Consider the following 19,551-nt stretch of genomic DNA (forward strand, 5'->3'; position numbering starts at 1 on the left):
AGCTGATTAGGCGCATATACAGCTAAAGAGCCTGTCAGCACCCAGTGGCACTTGCCTAGATGCTGTCCAAGGCTGCCATGCAATACATCTGGAATTCCAGACAGTTTCTGGGTGCACATCCAGAGCGGTCTGGAATTACAGATGCCTCCATAGGGTTCTATGGGATATCTATGGCGGAATATTGGACAAACTATAGGACAAGTCCTATCATTTCTAGGTCTATTTTCCTTCATAGACACCCTTTTGGGACAATCCTGAAGGGTGTCCAAGCCCAATAGAACCCCATGGATCAGAAACACAAACACATTTACAAACACATTTACATACATACAGACACCATGAGGATGGCACCTTACTCACCTGTCTCATAGTCCCGTCTTGTTTCTTCCTGGAAGTCCCGGAATATGTCCACTCGGAACTTCTTTTCTAGGCCATAGCTGTAATATCGGAAAAGGCACTCCAAGCCATACCTGAGGTAGAAGCCAAATGTTAACGCGGGAATAGATAACACATGTAGGCCTTATATTAGGACATCAGAACTTGAAGAAACCCCCACTGACCTGTAGCCTTCCTTTCCATCCTCGACAGCAAGCTGCCGGAATTCTTCATACATCTTCTTGTTGAAGTGATCTCGGAGGAAGAAAGACCAGAAACGGAAGAGGGTGTTCATCTCCTGGGACTGGCCAATGCCTAGCCGTTTCCTCTCTAGGGGATAAAGCGAGGAAAGTGAGAAAGCCTTCCATACTGGTAGAGGGGGCGGACATCAGTCTGCAGGAGCACAATCCTTACCATTAAGGCAACGTCGGCGGTACTTGTGGTAAACGTGTTGTGTGAATCCGTTCTCTTTAAGCAGCTCGTGAGAAGGATGCTGGAACTTTGGCAGAGACTGAGGTGTACATCCATAGTTGCTCAAAGCTGGGGCACCCTCAGAGGGACTGGCATTGGAGCTGCAGGAAAACGAGGTATGATGAGATACAATGCATAGACATCGTATAGATTGAGAGAAGTCACCAATGTGGCCGCTCCCCAGCTACTAACTTACCTCACAGAGGCAGTTCGCGGTCGATGTTCCCTTGAATCCATCACCCACCCGACGTGGCACTCCATGGGTGGGTTAGAACTGTGACGTGTTTTCCTTTTTCTTGGCGTCTAAAGACAGAAGACAAAGTCAACTTTCTAGTTAAAAATCTCAAGTTTTTCAGTACTTATTGGCTGCTGTATGTCCTGCAGGAAGTGGTGTATTCTTTCCAGTCTGACACAGTGCTCTCTGCTGCCACCTCTGTCCATGTCAGGAACTGTCCAGAGCAAGAGGGGTTTTCTATGGGGATTTGCTGTTGCTCTGCACAATTCCTGACATGGACAGAGGTGGCAGCAGAGAGCACTGTCAGACTGGGAAATAGTCAGGCTCTCCAATGCATTCTCTTCGGGAGAGCGTAACTTCCGGCCTTCAAAATAGACATGAAGACAGAAGAGGGGTCAGAAGAGCAGTGGCGTGAACGTGCATGGGATTTGAATGGCGCTGCAGCACTGGAACGAAGCGGTGCTGTATACCCACTGAAGACTCAGTATTGGGCTCTCAGTGTGGATAGCGAAACGCCGCGGTTTGGGGAAATAAACACGTTGTGTTGAATTCTATCCCATGAGTGCTGCGGTATTCTTCATATAATATATATATATATATATATATATATATATATATATATTATATACATATATTATACACACACACACACACACACAGACAGACGCACGTGTGATCAATTCACCTATGAGAGCCACACTGTTCTAAGTCTAAAAGGAGCACGGAGCTGTTCATGTTTTCTCTGTAATGTTTCAAAAGTTCTAGCCATCTTGGGGGTCCCAGATGGTGTAGAGTATGCAGATTCAATGACTTCTGAGATTAAAGGGGTTATCCAGAATTACAAAGCACAGCTACTTTCTAGAAAAAACTGCACCACCCATGTTCTCAGATTGTGCGTATTGTGCGTGGTATTACAATTCAGCTCCATTCATTTCAATGGAACAGAGCTTCAAAACACACACCCAGAATGAGGACAGGGGTGGAGCTGCATCTGGAAGAAAGTTGCCATGTTTTTCTAATTCCGGGCAACCCCTTTAAAATTAGAGCCCAGAGCAATGCACAAAGGTTACAGGGTCCAACCAGGTAAAGAGGCTGCATAATCCTTAAACGTTTGCACCATTGACAACATTACCACACCAGGTCAAATCAGTCTCACACGACCACTCCATAGAAAACACAGGAATATTCCAATAAAAGCCATGGTCCCGAGTTCTTACCTTGGCATCGATAGTCCTGCCCTCCTTCACAACGGGGTAAAACCGAGGCGTAAGTGTGGGATCTTTTAATCTAGGCGTTCTTGGGGTGCGTGGCGTCCGAGCATTACGGTAATTTGGAGATTCGGGGACTGTGGTTGGTAAGGAACGGGCGATGGAGGAGGGTTCGGGAGCACCAAACAGCTTGTTAGCCAAGGCATCAGTGGGAACTGTAAAGTCATAAAAGCAGAGAGTAAGAAAAACTCCACAACGGCCATGAAAGGCGTTACCGCAAGATAGAAATCCCCCATTGATCACCTAGTTATACACTATACTGTAGGTAGGGGTAACTCTTTTATAGGGTATACTAGTAGATGAGCTATATATCCTTTAGTAGAACAATTCCTACAGATCTGTTCTGGAAACACTCCACCTCCTGGCAGGGTTCAGTACTGCAGGACAGAGGAGAATATAAAACATAAAACCTCCACACTAAACGTCATAGTTTTGACAGGCATAATTTTATTACTACTATTCCCATCATGCTTGGAAATATAATGCCAGAGCTCTGGATCTGGTTGTCAAGGCATGATGGGAATTGTAGTTGTGCAACAGCAAAAAGTCCATAGGCCATTTCCCAACAATAGAGGAAGACATGTAAAAAGTTGTAAAACTGACAAGTTACCTTGCTGAAATCTTGGAGGTCCGGGTGGAACTTCTTGATTCGGATCGACAGGGGGCTCTGGGGTTAAAGTGTCAAACTGCTCCCGGCTGATCATGTTCACCTTTTTGAAGTTCTCCACCTCTTGCTGCAATGAGAAATGACGTAGATTGATATAGGGGGCTTCAGCATATTGATCGGTCAAATCTCTTAAAGGGATTCTCCAATTTTTCAAATCCATGGTAAAACTCTTTGCTCGGACATTGAAGTGAACGGAGGGGGTTTAACGCTGGGCGGTCTCAGAGCTGAAGAACTCCTTAAACTTCCGCCAACATTGTGAAGGGGTTACAGGGAATATAGAGACTAGAACACACGTAAAAATTAAAGCCAGCCGCAATGTATACTTTAAGAACAAAGGCATAGTCTCCAGAACATAGCAAGTAGTCCAGAAATAGCTTCAGGATATACAAGGAGGCTCTGGATCAGATGAGGAGACCAATGCTACAAGATGTCCACTAAGGTGTGAACTTATCTAAACTGAGGAGATGATCAGGTCCAGCAAATCTTCATAGAAGAAGAGGACTATGTCCCATATGCCGCCCCATCCCTGTACTGATCATGCCCAGCAGCCGCATCCTGCTCAACAGGACTAGAATGTGCCCATTGACAAGTCACAGGGCTATGGCATCCAGACCTGGAAAGTGCTGTGAGAGCATGTGACTGACAAGGACACATGGCCCAATCAATACATCCATCACAAGGTGCACACATGTGCTATACACATTGTTGGGCAGTGGGTGGTATGCCATGCTAGACCACCATCAGGTACTTCCACTGAATTTTTTTTCTTTCAAATCAACTGATGTCAGAAAGTTATACAGATTTGTAAGTTACTTCTACTTGAAAATCTCAAGTCTTCCAGTACTTATCAGCTGCTGCAAGTCAGACAGGAAGTAGTGTATTCTTACCTGTCTGACACAGTGCTCTCTGTTGCCACCTCTGTCCAAACAATAGCAAATCCCTATAGAAAACCTCTCCTGCTATGGACACAGGTGGCAGCAGAGAGCACTGTGTCAGACTGGAAAGAATAGACCACTTCCTGCAGGACATACAGCAGCTGATAAGTAGTGGAAGACTTGAGATTTTTAAGTAGACGTAATTTCCAAACCTGAATAACTTTATGATGAACTTTAATCTAAAAAGAACACATTTTTCGCTGAAGTACCCCTTTAACATGCTGATCCCCAGCGACCAGAAACTTGTCAGTAATTGTTAGCTTTCCTACAGCGCCACCACAGGCTAAACCAAGTACTACATAGACAACCCATTCATGTGAATGGGTACGAATACAGGACAAGTCTTAAGTTAACTAAGCCCTAAATACTCTTGGACTGTACTGTCTGTTACCTAAAAGGGACAGTTTCATTTTCTACATAAAAGGAATTTTTTATTTAAAGGGGTTATCCAAAAACATGGCCACTTTCTGCCAGAGACAGCACCACTCTTGTCTCCAGCTTGGGCAGGGTTTTGCTGCTCAGTTCCATTGAAGTGAATGGAGCTTAATTGCAAACCACACCTGAACTGGAGACAAAAGTCGTGTTGTCTCTGAAAGAAAGTGGCCATGTTTTTGTAGCACTGGATAACCCCTTTAAACAGTTTTCTCTCAATATAGAAGTCAAGCACCATAGACGTACTATAGAACGACTCCTACAATGATCTGGGGATAGCAGCGAGCTGGAGTAAAGCTCTTAGCCACACGCTAGGCTCCATCTAGACCAGGTATGTTAAACTTTAGCTTAGCTTTAGCTGTCCAGGCAAGATTAGAATTGTAGTTTTGCAACAGCTGGAGGGCCGAAGGTTCCCCATCCCTGGTCTAGACTGACTGATCAAAAGCTCCTACCACTCACCTTGATCTGTGAATACTCGGGTTCAAACTGCTCTGTCCACAGGTCCTGCTCATAGTAGAAAAGGCCATCATTGATTACTTTGGCCCATTCTGAGCTCATCTTCGCCCGAGACGTGTGGTTGCCAGTCCGGTCTCCTCCAGGGTGCTTGCGCAGCGATGGCGGGGTTTGGGTGACAATAAGGATTTTGTTTACATCCCGGTCATCGATCTCGTAATCAGAGTCCTCATCCGACCAGTCGGTGAACGTGTTCTTCCTGCCGTCCATCTGCTCCATCTCCTCATCGAACATGAAGTCCAGCTCTTCGGGCTCGTCTTGCTCTTTGGATGGTTTAGGGGTGGTCACAGGGGCGGGCGTCGTCTGCGGTACGGGCTGCTTCACGTCCTCTGGCTTCTAGGTTAATTCAAAAGAGGTATTACTACTAGCACCAAGCATCCTGGGAGCTGGAAAGAATGGAGGGTCACGGAAAGAACATGCAGTCATTCATCCAACCCTATACAACAGTGTATTAATATTGTATGTTTTTAGCTTAATTATATATTTTTTAAGACATAAAAGATTAGAGGGGATTAGGAAGGGACCTCTAACTCAGAAAATGGAACAGACCCTTACAGATCTGATATTAAAGTAGCACTATGCTAAATCTAATCGTATTAAAGGGGTACACACTGGGTACTAAGAGGAAATAAAACTGACATAGTTAATACATGCAATGTCTATAGCTTTTATACATTAGTATAGAAATATAGGCCTTAGGATATATATATATATATATATATATATATATATATATATATATATATATATATATATATATACACACACACACACACACATATACACATACACACACACACATATACACACACATACAATTATACACATACATACATATAATTATACACACACACACATACATACATATATACACACACATAGCTACTTTCTTCATGAAACACAGACCCAAAAAGGCAAGAGTGGCGATATTACAGTGCAATTCCACTGAAATCAATGAAACAGTGTTATTACCACACAACCCAGAGACCTGACAAAGCTCTTTAAGGCATTGAATTTGATGTACAGTTAAATTGTTAAAATCGGCAGCAGACTGCACGCAACTGTACCTTTAAAGCGGCTATCCAGGATTAGAACCAAAAAAATCCCCATCAAAATACTATTTTCATGCAGACAGCGCCACCCTTTTCTTCAGGCTGTTTGTGATATTGCAGTACAGCTCTATTTAAAGGGGTTATCCAGCGCTACAAAAACATGGCCACTTTCCCCCTACTGTTGTCTCCAGATTGGGTGGGGTTTTGAAACTCAGTTCCATTGAAGTAAATTGAGCTTAATTGCAAACCGCACCTGAACTGGAGACAAAAGTAGGGGGAAAAGTGGCCATGTTTTTGTAGCGCTGGATAACCCCTTTAATTCAATGAAACAGACCTGCAAAAGTGAGGACAAAAGCCCATGGTTTTCTTAGCCTAGATAAACCCTTTAAAACCCTTTTCACGCCAGTAGAAAGGGTCCTCTGCTACTTGTAGAAGGGCCCAATGACAGTAAGTGTCATTCAGGTTAGTATCCCAGAAATCTTCTGTAATTAGTCGGGAACCTTAGCATTATGTGCACGATTTCCTCACAGTGCCACAACAGGCCAACTTGAGAACTGCAGAGACTTTTTAACTCAAAAAAGGTACAGAAAGGAAAAGAAAAATCAATGCTGAACTTTAATCAGTTGATTAAACTGTGAAACTGTTTTCCCTGAAACGCTTACCTTTGTTCTGGCTGGTGAAGGCCTTGGCCGCTTCTTCACCTCTATCCAGCTTTCAGAGTCCAGGTCTGGTAAACTGGCAGAAAGTCCTTTTGGCATGGTTTTTAGGTTGCTGACTTCCTCCGGTTTATTAGCCGAAGTGGGGCTGGAGGTCCGCGGTGAGCCGGGTGCAGATTCTGGAAAGAGGTGAGATACATATTAAAGTGTTGCATGGCCATAACACAAGCAGAATTATATAGGAACAGGCACAATAGAGCTTAGACTAGCTACTATGCATCCATTTTCTTTATTTTTTTATTCATTTTAGATGGAATGGTGGATGAATTTGTGGATTTCAGCAGGACCTGTCAACCATCTGACGTGTAGGGAGCCCATTCTTCTGGTGTTAGATGACATGTTGTATTTCTAATAAGGCTACTTGCACACTGAGCAGGAATACCAGCTGGTTATTTGTCTGATCAGCAACCATCTCATGTAAATGGCCAACATACGAAAACTACACATCTGTATGGATACCAAATTACATTATTCCAAATAGTCTATTCTCAACCCAAACTCTGCCATAGACCAATAGTAATCCGTAACGCAGTGGATTTCATGCCGCTGCAATGCAGTACTTGTGAACATACCCAATTTGACAGATCAGAAAAAAAAATAAATAAACAAATCTGTGGACAAGCGGCACTATCTCTGCCACCACTGCTTTCTAATCCACAGGAACATAAAGCAAAATTTTCTTAATGGATTTGCCCATAGCAACCAATCACAGATCAGCTTTTACTTCTCAAATTGCTGTGGTAAAATGAAAGCAGAGCTGTGATTGGTTGCTATGGACACAGATGGATAAAATCGGGGCCCGTGGCCTAGATAGGAATACCAAACTTTCTATCGGTGCTTTGGTTGCTATGGCAACAAGGCCAGCTTTCATTTTGCAAAAGAAGTGAAAGTAAAACCTTGGTTGCTATGAGCAACGTGGCCTGCTTAGATACATGAGGCCTATGGTATCCTGCCACACTCACCCGTCTCCTTCTGGTATCCCTGCCTGGGTACAAACTCCGGGCAGTTGATGAGTTGAGTGAAGTCCGTCTGAGAAGCGTCAGTAAGAGAAGGACCGGGCAGAGGCCAAGCGTCCGGATCCTCTTTTCGCCTTATCTTCTCGTCGATTATTTCTACCACTTTACTATCTTTTAGTGCCTAAACAGAAAAAAAATAAAAAAATAATAAGATTTCCATAAATTGTAAGCCGAGCGCACTCATCCGCCCACAGTACAAGAGGTCTGGGCCTAGTCAAGTCTCAGAAGCCTCGCTCACCTTGACTATAAGTCCAATGTCAGTGGTGAGGGCCTGCACCCTATGGAAGCTGGCTATTAACCCGATGGGCAGGAAACCCTCAGAATCCATTTTCCTGCGTAGGAAGAAGTCTCGCTGTAGATTGTCCACACTGAAGTAATATTCACTGAAACACAAAGATCACATTAAATTGTATTAAGGTCACATGTTATAAGCAACTATTAAACATGTTATAACCAGAAATTAAAAGGTATCGATAGGACAAAACTAGCAGATTGGTAGAGGTCAACTTAAAAGGATAAGGAAAGGAACTATGGGTACATGCTGGGAGTGGTAGTTCTGCACCAGCTGGAGGGCCACATGTTACAGATCACAGCAACGGACCATGATATTAGATTATAAGACCTGGCAGGGTCTACAGAGGGGTTTCCGCCACTAAAGACTGGACTTACATCTGTCTCTTGATATAATCCTTCAGCAGCTCCTGATCCACACTGTACAGCTCAGAGCTGCTCATGTTGTCATAGTAGTATGTGATATTACTAGAATATTTCGGACCCCGGGGTCCATCGGTACCGTCAAATTTCCTGTATCCATACTGATAGTCAAAGTGAGCTGTGGAGAAAAAAAAAATTAAAGTCAAATCACAGAACAATGTATTCATAAGCTTTCAACTTCCTTAACCTGCAATAGATCCACACAATGAGGAACTTCAGCAAAAAAAACAAAAAAAAATTAATTATATAATATATATATATATATATATATATATATATATATATATATATATATAATCTTTTAAATCAATTGGTGTCAAAGTGGCAGTGATTTGTAATTTACTTTTATAAAAAAAAAAAAAAAAAAACACTGAAGTCTTCCAGTACATATCAGTTGATGCATGCCCCACAGGAAGTCATGTATTCTTTCCAGTCTGACACAGTGCTCTCTGCTGCCACCTCTGTCCATGTCAGGAACTGTCCAGGGCAGTAGCAAATCCCTATAGAAACACCTCTTCTGCTCTCCAAACTGGAGAGAACACACCACTTCCTTCATGACAGAGCAGCTGATACATACTGAAAGACTGGAGTTTTTTTAGTATGTTACAAATCTCAGGCACCAGTTGATTTGAAAGAGAGAAAACAAAAATATGCTGGAATTCCCCTTTAAGAAGAGGATCCGCTGGCTCTCCTGAACAATCTGCTTTAGTAACTACATGCATTTCGAGAAAAGTTATCCTGGAGCAGAGTTTTCCCATAACTTAAAAATGTTATTCCTCAGTCATTCCTCCTGGAAATGTAAGAACTGACAAGACAATGCATAGATGCCAAGGATTGTCAGAGTGACCCTGTCTATAACGCTTACTGCTCAGAGGAATGGTGATATGGTACTCATGTGTATCAAGGAGGAACAACAAATTTAATTATGACCCTTATTTCAGATATAAAAATAACGCAAGCTTATAACTATGGAGCCTTACAATAAAACTTAATCCTAAGATAGAATTCTAAGGGTGGTATTACACGGGCTGATGGGGGCCCGATAATACCTGTAAACGAGCAGCGATCTGCTAGATCGTTGCTCGTTTACTTGGCCTATTACACGGCCCGATAATCGTTAAACAAGGGCTGCAGGGACATCTTTACCGATGTCCTTGCAGCCTTTGTTTAAACTGCATACATACCTAATCCATGGTCCAGGGTTCCTCTTCTTCTTAACTTCTCCCCGGGTCCGCGCACTTCAGCTTCACAGCGGCTTGTCTCTGCTGACAGGCCGCTCGCCCAATCACTGGCTGCGGCGGTTCCAGCCTGTGATTGGCCGAGAGGCCTGTCAGCTGATACAGGCCGCTGAGAAGCCGGAACGCACGGACCCGGTAAGAAGCTCTGAGGAAGAGGAACCCTGGACCATGGATTAGGTATGTATTCTTTGCTAATCGTCAGCGTTGGCCGCGCACCGCTATTACACGTAGCGGTGCACGGTCGGCGCCCGACGATTATAGGTCTGAACTTAAATCAACGACAACGGCTGATCGTTGTCTTTAGTACACGGAACGATAATCGGCCGAATCGGGCCGATTATCGTTCCGTGTAATAGTACCCCAAGTGTTACTTAGTGTTGCATTGGAGTTACAGTATAATGGAGATTCAAAAACTGGGACCACGTTCTTCCTTGACCAGCCAATCCCATAATATATCGTAGAAAAGCTATTAAACCTATAGACCTTATTTCAGTTTATACTTTAACAGATATAGACCCAGGCCCTGTGATTAGTCTCAGGTTATACTTACAGCGGGTGCCCCCACGTCCGCGTCCTCTTCCTCTCCCCCGTCCACGGCCCCTCCCTCTGAAGCCGCCCCGGACTGCTCCTTCACTTTTCACACTGGAAGTGTCGTCGTAGTCGGGCCAGTCCCTCTCCTGCTTATTGTCGGGGTACCAAGCTATTGGGGGGAAAAACCCACAACGTACTTCGTATAAGTGTTCGGATTATCTAAGTAAAAACTCTGCTCAAACACAGAAAATTGCAGGAATGTAAGCATAGACTATGACCCCATGGCATGGTATAGGTTTCCATTTTGAGCACATTCTCATGATGGGGTACCAAGTGCAGAATTAGGGGTATACTTAAAGGAGAAGTCCGGTGAAATTTTTTATTAAAGTATTGTATTGCCCCCCAAGAGTTATACAAATCACCAATATACACTTATAACGTGAAATGCTTATAAAGTGCTTTTTTCCCTGCACTTACTACTGCATCAAGGCTTCACTTCCTGGATAACATGGTGATGTCACGACCCGACTCCCAGAGCTGTGCGGGCTGTGGCAGAGGGACACTGAGTGACACAGGGCACTGGAGGGACACTGAGCATCCCTCTGCCATCATCCTCTCCAGAAGCCACAGCCCGCACAGCTCTGGGAGTCGGGTCGTGACATCACCATGTTATCCAGGAAGTAACATCACCATGTTATCCAGGAAGTGAAGCCTTGATGCAGTAGTAAGTGCAGTGTGAAAAAAAAAAAAAAAGCACTTAATGTGCATTTCCCATAAGTGTATATTGGTGATTTGTATAACTTTAGGGGGGCAAAACAATACTTTAATAAAAATATTCACCGGACTTCTCCTTTAAGTGGTATTAAAACTGTATGGAAAAAGAGGTATATAAAAGGTCAATGCTGCATCCTACAAGCTGCATAAACTTCCAAGTTTCAGCCATGGATTCTGCAACAGATTTCTTCCCCCTAAGGCAAAACTCATGTCATGTGAACATTCCCTGAGGATATTTAAGTCCTGTAACAAAGATGAATTATAATGGCAGGGTATAAGAAAAGATGCGCGCGTCGCACAGAGGACATCTGGCAAGGAAGGCCACATCCTAGAACCGCACATGTCTTAAGGGGAGAACGATGTCAATATTTGCTTAGTAATTAAAGAGGCATAAATAGTGAATGAAGCCGAGGATTATCCCTTCTGAAAGTGACACCCATAAAACTAACCTGTTACTGTGTCAATACCAGGTATACAGACTGTACAGGTACACAGCGTTAGAGGGGAAGGGGGGTGGGGGGGGTTAGCAGTACCTTTGGGGTCACTCCTGTTGAGGGCATGACGCTGCTGCTCATTCTGACGATTGTTCCTTGAAGCAGTTTTCTCTCTTGGTCCCTCTGGTTTCATCTCGATTTGCAGGGGAACCCACTTATGTTTGTTACCTGACCAAGACATTTTTATTTAAAAAATTTGCATAATTTTTTTAAAAGTTTTCTTACAACAAAAAATCCATACATCCGTTGTACAGACATGAGGCTTGTATTGCCCCGCAAAATTCAGGAGTGTAAAGAGGCAGCCGACCCACCATTACACACTGCTGAGTGAAAAAGGCAATGTTACTCTACGACAGCCTAAAATCTCTAAGCCCATAACTTGGGGCGAAGAAAGGAACAGCTGTCAAACGGGTTACCGTCACTTATATAAGGGAAAAACACAAGGTGGTCCTGAGCCATTAAGGGAGACTGGCAGCATGGCAATGCATATAACCGAGCAACCAGTATCAGGTGGCCGATCACACAAGCAGATTCTTGCCAATCCAATGGTGCCAGAAAGTGCCAGAGATTTGTAATTTACTTCTATTAAAAATTCTCATGTCTTCCAGTACTCATCAACTGCTGTATGTCCTAAAGGAAGTGGTTTATTCTTTCCAGTCTGGAGAGCAGGTGTTTACTATAGGGGATTTGCTGCTCCTCTGGACAGTTCCTGTCACAGACAGAGGTGGCAGCAGAGAGCACTGTGTCAGACTGGAAAAAATATGCCACTTTCTGCAGGACATACAGCAGCTGATAAGTACCTGAAGAGATTTTTTTAATAGAAGTAAAATACAACTCTCTGGCACCAGTTGATTTGAAAGATGACTTTTGTGTGAACTACCCCTTTAATGGAGTCTGTATGTATTCAAACAGAGCGGACGTCATGGCCGCCACCAGTCCCCAAATCATCATTTTTCCCTTTCCGGACTACACAGTAAGCGTATATAATACAGACAGACAGTACTGCTCGATAAGCACTAATCTATTATACTTCTAAGAGCTCCGGCCATTACATGTAACAAATGGATTGGCTGCAGCCACTAGAGCCACTCAGATGTCTTTATACCCTAATAGGTGATATAGATATATATCTATCTTACATACACACGTAAATAAGGATCCAGATTCTGGATATAGGAGACATACCTTTCTTTTTATGAGCCGATCTCGGCCCGTCGTCATCACCGTTCTTCTCCTCGCTGGACTCATCGGATTTGACTCTTTGGTTTTCCTTTCCGTCGGCGCTCTCTTCTTTCATCTCCTTCTTGCCAAATGGCTTCCGGGTGGGCTGTAGTTTCACAGGCGTCTGCTGGCAAAACAGAACACAGGTCACCATTATGGACTGGTTACATGCTACAGTACAGCTGTGACATGATGAGAGTTGTAGTTTTGAAACATCCAGAGGGTCACAGGTTGGGGAACATCCCTATAAAGCAGGGGTGGGAAAAACTGGCTCTCCAGCTGGTGCAAAACTACAACTCCCATCATGCCTGGACAGCCAAAGCTAAAGTTTTGGGTGTCCAGGCATCATGGGAGTTGTAGTTTTGCAACAGCTGGAGGGTCGAAGTTCCCTAAACCTGGTACAAAGCAACGTGGAGAATCCTAAATGTATACGCCACGGTCTATTATGGCTTTTTTTGGGGGGTGAAAAGACGTGGGACATCATGCCCTAAATAAAACCTTACTATTGCACATACAGATAAATAAAATATTTTATCAGTACTTCCTGAACGCGGCCGTCTAAGGCTTTGTCATCACATGATGCCAGTGCCTGATCACCTGATTGGTCACCCCTATTACAAAAGGACACAGTCACAACTGCAGATTGTCTCCATTAGGGAAGAAGCATGAAATCTTGTGATCTATACACACACACACACACGGCCTGGGCGACACACAGCATTCCCAGAGTTCTGAATGTCTGATGGCTTATCTCTCCATAAACAAAGGGGTTAGTCAGTGAAAGTCTTTCAAACCTGACCCCTTATCTTCACTGACCTCTGGTTGATTTTAAACGATTAGCGATCGCAAACGAGTTATTATTGTTACCCTAAAATCGTTTACCATGTTACACAGAACGATCGTAGTAACGATTGTTGTAAATAACAACTAACGTTTACTCCACCTGATCCCTGCAAAAAGGTGGAACGATTTAGAATTACACTGAACGAATGCGGAATTACAGCAAACTAATAGCGATGATTTTTGGGTCAGATCTAAATCATCGATCGACACAAACGTTTTCTTGATCATTGCCTGCAATTACACAAAGAACGATCGTTTAAATACGAACGCTTTGCCATGCAATAATAGTCCCGTGTTATGGCCCCGTTACTTTAGATTCAGTATAATGTGTATAGGGTATACACCTGGGTAGACCCCAGAAAGAAAAGTAAAAAAAAATTAATAAAAAATAAAAAAAAATATATATATTATAATTATAAATAAATTTATATATTATATATATTATATATATATATATATATATATATATATATATATATATATATATATATATATATATATATATATATATATATTATATAATTTATTTATAATTATAATATATATATATTTTTTTTTTAATAATTTTTTTTTTAATCACCTTAAGCAGTAATATGAATCGAATCCAAGCAACAAATCCTGAATTGTCAGATTTTACGCATCAACGGCTTATAGGACACACAGATATATAAACCTCTCCTTCTATTCTCATGTATATTATCGGATAGTCATCCAAGCTTATAGGATTATGTAGCAGGCTACTATTCTATACTAGGGTTGCATGTAAACGAGAGCGGCTGCCCAGCCATAACCAAGACCCACTTTAGGACAATCCCTCCCCCCCCCCCCACTAAATATTTTTCGCCTTATCCAATCACATGTCCTATAGCCGAGTACATACAAGTATCAGTATCCGCAACTCACTCCCATAGACAGAAAGCAAAGAGCTGTCAGTCAGATTTCCAGCAATCGATGCCACTGGGCAAACAGGACGGGCAACCTGCCCCCAAACACACACCGATGGAGTGACTATTCCTAAAAGTACAAGTATCTGCATTGCAGTCTAGGGCGGTAATCCAGCTAGTCCAGGAGGTGAGAGGAGACGTAATCTGCAGATTACCCAGAGGGATAAGAGGCAGAGTCCTCCCAGCTTTAGGTTAGGACAGTTTAAGCGACAGAATAAATGCAATGTAGCAGTGCCCAGTTTGTCACACAAGCCAGTACACACACAGCTCTGCTACATCCGCACACGCCTAGTTTACCGGCTAAAGACAGATTTTTCCTCTTTCCGACCGAGTGACCGCACATCTCCCTTACCTGTGTCCTCAAAGAGCTAATGAAACCCGAAACCTCCGCATGCTCCCAAGCCAAGATTCTCTACCCAGGATCCTAAAAATACATCCCGGGGTGAAGGCTTCACCCAGAGAGCGCTGCATGCTGCATCCCAGGCTTCCAGTCCCAGAATAGAGACTACTGCAGCAGCAGACCCGGTGGGAGGACTTGGAAGGAGGGCATCCCCCTACATGGAAATCCTGCTCGGGGGGACCTGGCCGTGCTATTCCTGGTGTCACACAGCCACTTCGGAGATGTAACTGCAGAAGAGCGCCAGGGACGGGCGCTACCATTCATGCCAATCACCCCACATTCCACATCAATAGGGATTACAGGAGGACAGTGCGTTAGCTGCCCGTTCAGATGTAGCACATGACACATGGGGGTATATGCACTCACTTAAAGGGATAGTCTGCCACAAAATAGTGATGGTTTATACAAGCGCAGCAATATATAAAAAAAAGTATCGGAGTATCCCTTTAAGGACAGGGCATCAGAATTACAGTCTATAGATTTATCTCACTATAGTGAAAAAGTGACGTCACATCTTCGCAATGACGTCAACGATCCATATTGCCATGAAGACATCAGCTATGTTCCCACTTCAGGAACCTGGTAGGGAAAAGGCGGCAGTCTTGTTATGTAGACGGCCGTTGATATTAGCAGACTTCTTTATAGACTGCCGCCTTCCCAAACTATGTTCCCGAAGTGTCACATCCGCATCATAATATTGCAAAAACGGCGATCGCACGGAATTGGGAAATAAATCCCTGTCTGGAGTTTTCACAGCACTCATATTGGGTAACAGAATAGGGCAACACACCCCAAAAAAATGTATGTGCTTAAAGGGGTTATCCAGCACTACAAAAAAATGGCCACTGTTCCCCCTACTGTTGTCTCCAGTTCAGGTGCAGTTTGCAATTAAGCTCCATTTGTTTCAATGGAACCGAGTTTCAAAACCCCACCCAATCTGGAGACAACAGTAGGGGGAAAGTGGCCATGTTTTTGTAGCGCTGGATAACCCCTTTAAGTGCAAACCACGACAATAACCCTTAACAGTCTCCATACACAAAATCAACATCTAGGGGGAGATTTATCAAACATGGTGTAAAGTGAAACCTGCTGGGGGCAACTGAGCCAGTTTCACTTTAAACCATGTTTGATAAATCTCCCCCATAGACCCTTTTGCTCTCAGAAAAACATTGTTTAATGGTGCGTTCACACCTACAGGATCTGCAGCAGATTTCATTTAAATTACTGAACACAGCATCAAATCTGCTGCAAATCCTGTAGGTGTGAACGCACCCTTACAGCATCTTCCTCACCTGTCTCCACTGAATGCACACTCAGCTGAACGGAGTGTGCACGTGCATGGGAAGGACAGGAGGAGTGGCTGTTAATAAGATTTAGCTCTTCCAGCTTTCCTATACACTTGTACATTCAGTGCATTTATATGTCCCCTAAGGGAAGGGATAAGCCGCAGCCAGACAGCGGTTTATTACTCCCAGAACAAACAGGTCAGGCATTGAAAAACCACTGTGGCTGATTTTTCTTGGCACCCACATCATCTGTCCATAGAGAGTCAGGAGGCACCATACAGTTTATACAGGCAGTGAGTATAAAGTGTACAGGGACTCTTTAGGTTGATGGCATCAGCTAATATACCTAAACAGTGCTGGATGGTGTTAGGTAACAGCGTCTTACCGGTGTGCTCTTATGGGCAATCTCTCCAGGGGTTGGCCAATTGGTGGCATCACCAAAGTCTCCAACCTATAATAAAAAAAAAAATTAAAAGTTTAATTATACGTATTCGCTTAAAAACCATCAGCAACATATCTAGAAGTGACCACTCAACTATACGGACAGCAAGCTATGCTCATATTGTTCCTTAAAGGGTTATCCAGGAAAGAAAAAGAAAAAAAAAAGAAAAAAAGATACTTTCTTGCAAAAACAGCACCACCTCTGTCCTCAGGTTGTGTGTGGTATCACAATTCAGCTCCATTGACGTCAACAGAACTGAGCTGCAAAACCCCACACCCAGACTGATGACGAGAGGTGCGTTTCTGGATAACCTCTTTAAAACAAGTGTACAAGTACAGGGGCTGTAGCGTCCAGGCGGCACTTGGGGTAGGGGGTCAGGGAGCAGCAGTTATAAGGCAGCAGGTGGGGACACCAGGGCTCGGGTGGCAGCTTTCACCATTTTTAGACTTTTGTGCACCAAGCTGTCGACATTCCCTGCTCTTTACTACTGAAGGGGACGGTAACCTTTGGTGACAACGTGCACGTATGACCTCCTTACTACAAGTCAGGGAGTATTTTTAGTAGCCGCCACACTATAACAAGCACAGCAATAGAAAGTAGGATGCAACTGCAACCTCTTATTGGCTTCCCATCCTGTAATAAGGCTTCTTACAAGGGCGACGTGCCTTTACACACTCCAAGATGGCTGCTTACTTCCAGAAACAGCACCCTGTCATCATCAGTTTGGGTGTGGTATTGCAGCTCCGTTCCATTGAAGTGAACGGAGCTGAATTGACAGACGCCCCTGCTCTTCATTCAAGTTATATTATATCAACCTTTGACCGAGCCAGAAGGGCTTGCTGGAGTGCTTCTTTCCCCAACTGACTGCAGGTTTTATGGCAGGTCTATGAAGCCAACCTAGCCAGGGGAGAGAAACGCTCAACTAAGCTCTTCTCCCAGCTAGATCTAACAGGGAGAACACCCACATGGCAACTTGTCAAAGTTTTATAAAATTAATGGAAGGCTTTCAATTCTAAGAGACAGAATTCTATTAAAAGTGAAGCTGGAGCCTCAGGCATATGCAGCTGTGTGTCTAGATGTAGCAGAGCTGATCGCCTCACCTGTCCGCCCAGGAGTATAGGACTGTTCTGGAGATTGATGCAGGACCGACATGTATCAGACTTTTCTACTCTTCAGTAGATATGCTATAAAAAGTCTAGGTATAACACCTTTAAAAAGGTTATCCAGATAGGAGAAAAAACACAACTACTTTCTTGCAAAAACAGCACCACCCCTGTCCTCAGGTTGTGTATGGTATTCCAATTCAGTTCCATTCATTTCAATGGAACAGGGCAGCAAAACTGAGGAAAAGAATTGCACCGTTTCTAGAAGAAAGCTGCTATGCTTTTCCGAACCTGAATAGCCAACTTTTAATCTGACTGGAGCGTCGCTGTTTTTGGAAGAAAGCAGCCATGGTTTTTTTTTCAGCTAGCCATACACACCAGACACGTGTTGGCCAGAGTCTGTATTTTCGGCAAAGCCAGCTGATCATCTAATGTACTCACAATTCTCCGCTCATAGGCAAGAGCCACTTCATCTGGCAGCAGCTTATCCTTCTACTTCTCTATACTAACCATAAGTATTTGAGATTGAGAGACATAGTTAGCTACAAATTGCTTTGGGGGTCTGACAGGCTTCCTGTTGTATGGCTGCAGACACAGAAGAGGGGGTGGGGGACTCTTCCTGCCTCAGGGATGAGCATTTAGGTAGTAACATGAGACAGGACAGGATATGCTAGTCTAAAAAAAAAAAAAAGTTAGTTTGTTGGCCCTTTAAGAGAATGTTTGCATTATACTGGTGCTAGCCTCTGCCTAATGTGTCTAGAACAGGGATGGGAAACCTTCAGCTGTTGCACAACTACAATTCCCATCATGCCTGGACAGCCGAAGCTTTAGCTTCGGCTGTCCAGGCATGATGGGAATTGTAGTTTTGCAACAGCCGGGGGGCCTAAGGTTCCTTATCCCTGGTCTAGACCAACAACCCCCTGCAAACAGAAAAAAAAAAAAAAAGTTCATTACCTTACTGCCTCGTCTTGGCCGATTGGCACCGGCTTTCACCACCTTGGCAGGCGCTGGAGGATCTGCAAAAAAAAAAAGGAACAACAATTTATTATAACATCCAACGATCATAAAAAGAAACGAACTGCAAAAGACAATGGTTACGTCTATAAAAGATTAAAGCCGTCGCATCGCGTTTGGTCTCCTTCCCGTTAAAGCTACGAACGCCAATCTGTCCAAAAGAACTGCTGATGTATACTGCGGCACAGTGACAGCAAGCTGATCCAGAAGGTAGACCGCACGTAGTCGCTAGCTGACTAAGTTCTTGCTGTCAAACACAATGAGCAGGCCATGGTTTACGTTGGCAATCCTTTGACAGGCGGCTGATATGTGGACCAAACCTAAAGTTTTATATTATAATAAATATATATTATACACATACACACACACACATATATATACACATACACACACAGTGGTACCTTGGTTTAAGAGTAACTTGGATTAAGAGCGTTTTGCAAGAAGAGCTCACAGTTTTTCAAAATTGTGACTTTGTTTAAGAGCATTGCTTTGGTTTAAGAGCTCCCTGTACTGGGTGGGAGGGGGAGGGGAATGGTCTGCATAGTGGGATCTACAGCCCTGTACTCTGACACAGGAAGTCTCTCTCACCTTCCAAATCATAGCAGATCCACTTCAGGCTGGGGCTTACATCAGGGGACAGGACTGTGGAGGTAATCTCTTCATAGCTGTAACCCAGCCCCCTCTCCCCCCGAACAGAGAGAGAGATGCATGTGTGCCCACATATGCCCTGCTCATTCCTTCATATTCCCTACAGTCTGTCAGCCCTTGTGTTTCCCATCCTCGCCATTATGAGGATCTGCAGTTCCATCCTGTATCTACAAATTGCTGCTGTGTTATCAGGCTTATGCACTTACTGTACATTATATT

The 19,551-nt window shown here is 43.7% G+C and overlaps 1 protein-coding gene and 1 non-coding gene across 5 annotated transcripts in view; both read right to left on the minus strand.

The window, feature by feature from the left end:
- Positions 1 to 19,551, minus strand: part of LARP1 (La ribonucleoprotein 1, translational regulator) — a 44,216-nt gene that overhangs the window by 5,355 nt on the left and 19,310 nt on the right. For 2 of the 4 annotated variants that reach the window (XM_069969000.1, XM_069969031.1), the window contains exons 2-17: positions 18,625 to 18,686; positions 16,511 to 16,576; positions 12,617 to 12,779; positions 11,471 to 11,599; positions 10,183 to 10,332; positions 8,350 to 8,512; positions 7,919 to 8,063; positions 7,627 to 7,801; positions 6,611 to 6,783; positions 4,843 to 5,232; positions 2,960 to 3,083; positions 2,299 to 2,504; positions 1,043 to 1,149; positions 790 to 947; positions 561 to 705; positions 361 to 470 (exon numbers count right to left, since the gene is read on the minus strand). In XM_069969000.1, the coding sequence (XP_069825101.1) occupies positions 361 to 470; positions 561 to 705; positions 790 to 947; positions 1,043 to 1,149; positions 2,299 to 2,504; positions 2,960 to 3,083; positions 4,843 to 5,232; positions 6,611 to 6,783; positions 7,627 to 7,801; positions 7,919 to 8,063; positions 8,350 to 8,512; positions 10,183 to 10,332; positions 11,471 to 11,599; positions 12,617 to 12,779; positions 16,511 to 16,576; positions 18,625 to 18,686 (2,466 nt within the window). The remainder of the gene's footprint in view (positions 1 to 360; positions 471 to 560; positions 706 to 789; positions 948 to 1,042; positions 1,150 to 2,298; positions 2,505 to 2,959; positions 3,084 to 4,842; positions 5,233 to 6,610; positions 6,784 to 7,626; positions 7,802 to 7,918; positions 8,064 to 8,349; positions 8,513 to 10,182; positions 10,333 to 11,470; positions 11,600 to 12,616; positions 12,780 to 16,510; positions 16,577 to 18,624; positions 18,687 to 19,551) is intronic. The other 2 variants (XM_069969010.1, XM_069969021.1) reach the window with 2 other exon arrangements.
- On the minus strand, positions 11,693 to 11,837 carry LOC138781849 (small nucleolar RNA SNORA79). The gene has a single exon (XR_011361567.1). It is a non-coding gene; the product is annotated as a small nucleolar RNA SNORA79 (small nucleolar RNA).

The sequence above is a fragment of the Dendropsophus ebraccatus genome, chromosome 1 (genome assembly GCF_027789765.1).
Source record: "Dendropsophus ebraccatus isolate aDenEbr1 chromosome 1, aDenEbr1.pat, whole genome shotgun sequence".
NCBI lineage: Eukaryota > Metazoa > Chordata > Amphibia > Anura > Hylidae > Dendropsophus > Dendropsophus ebraccatus.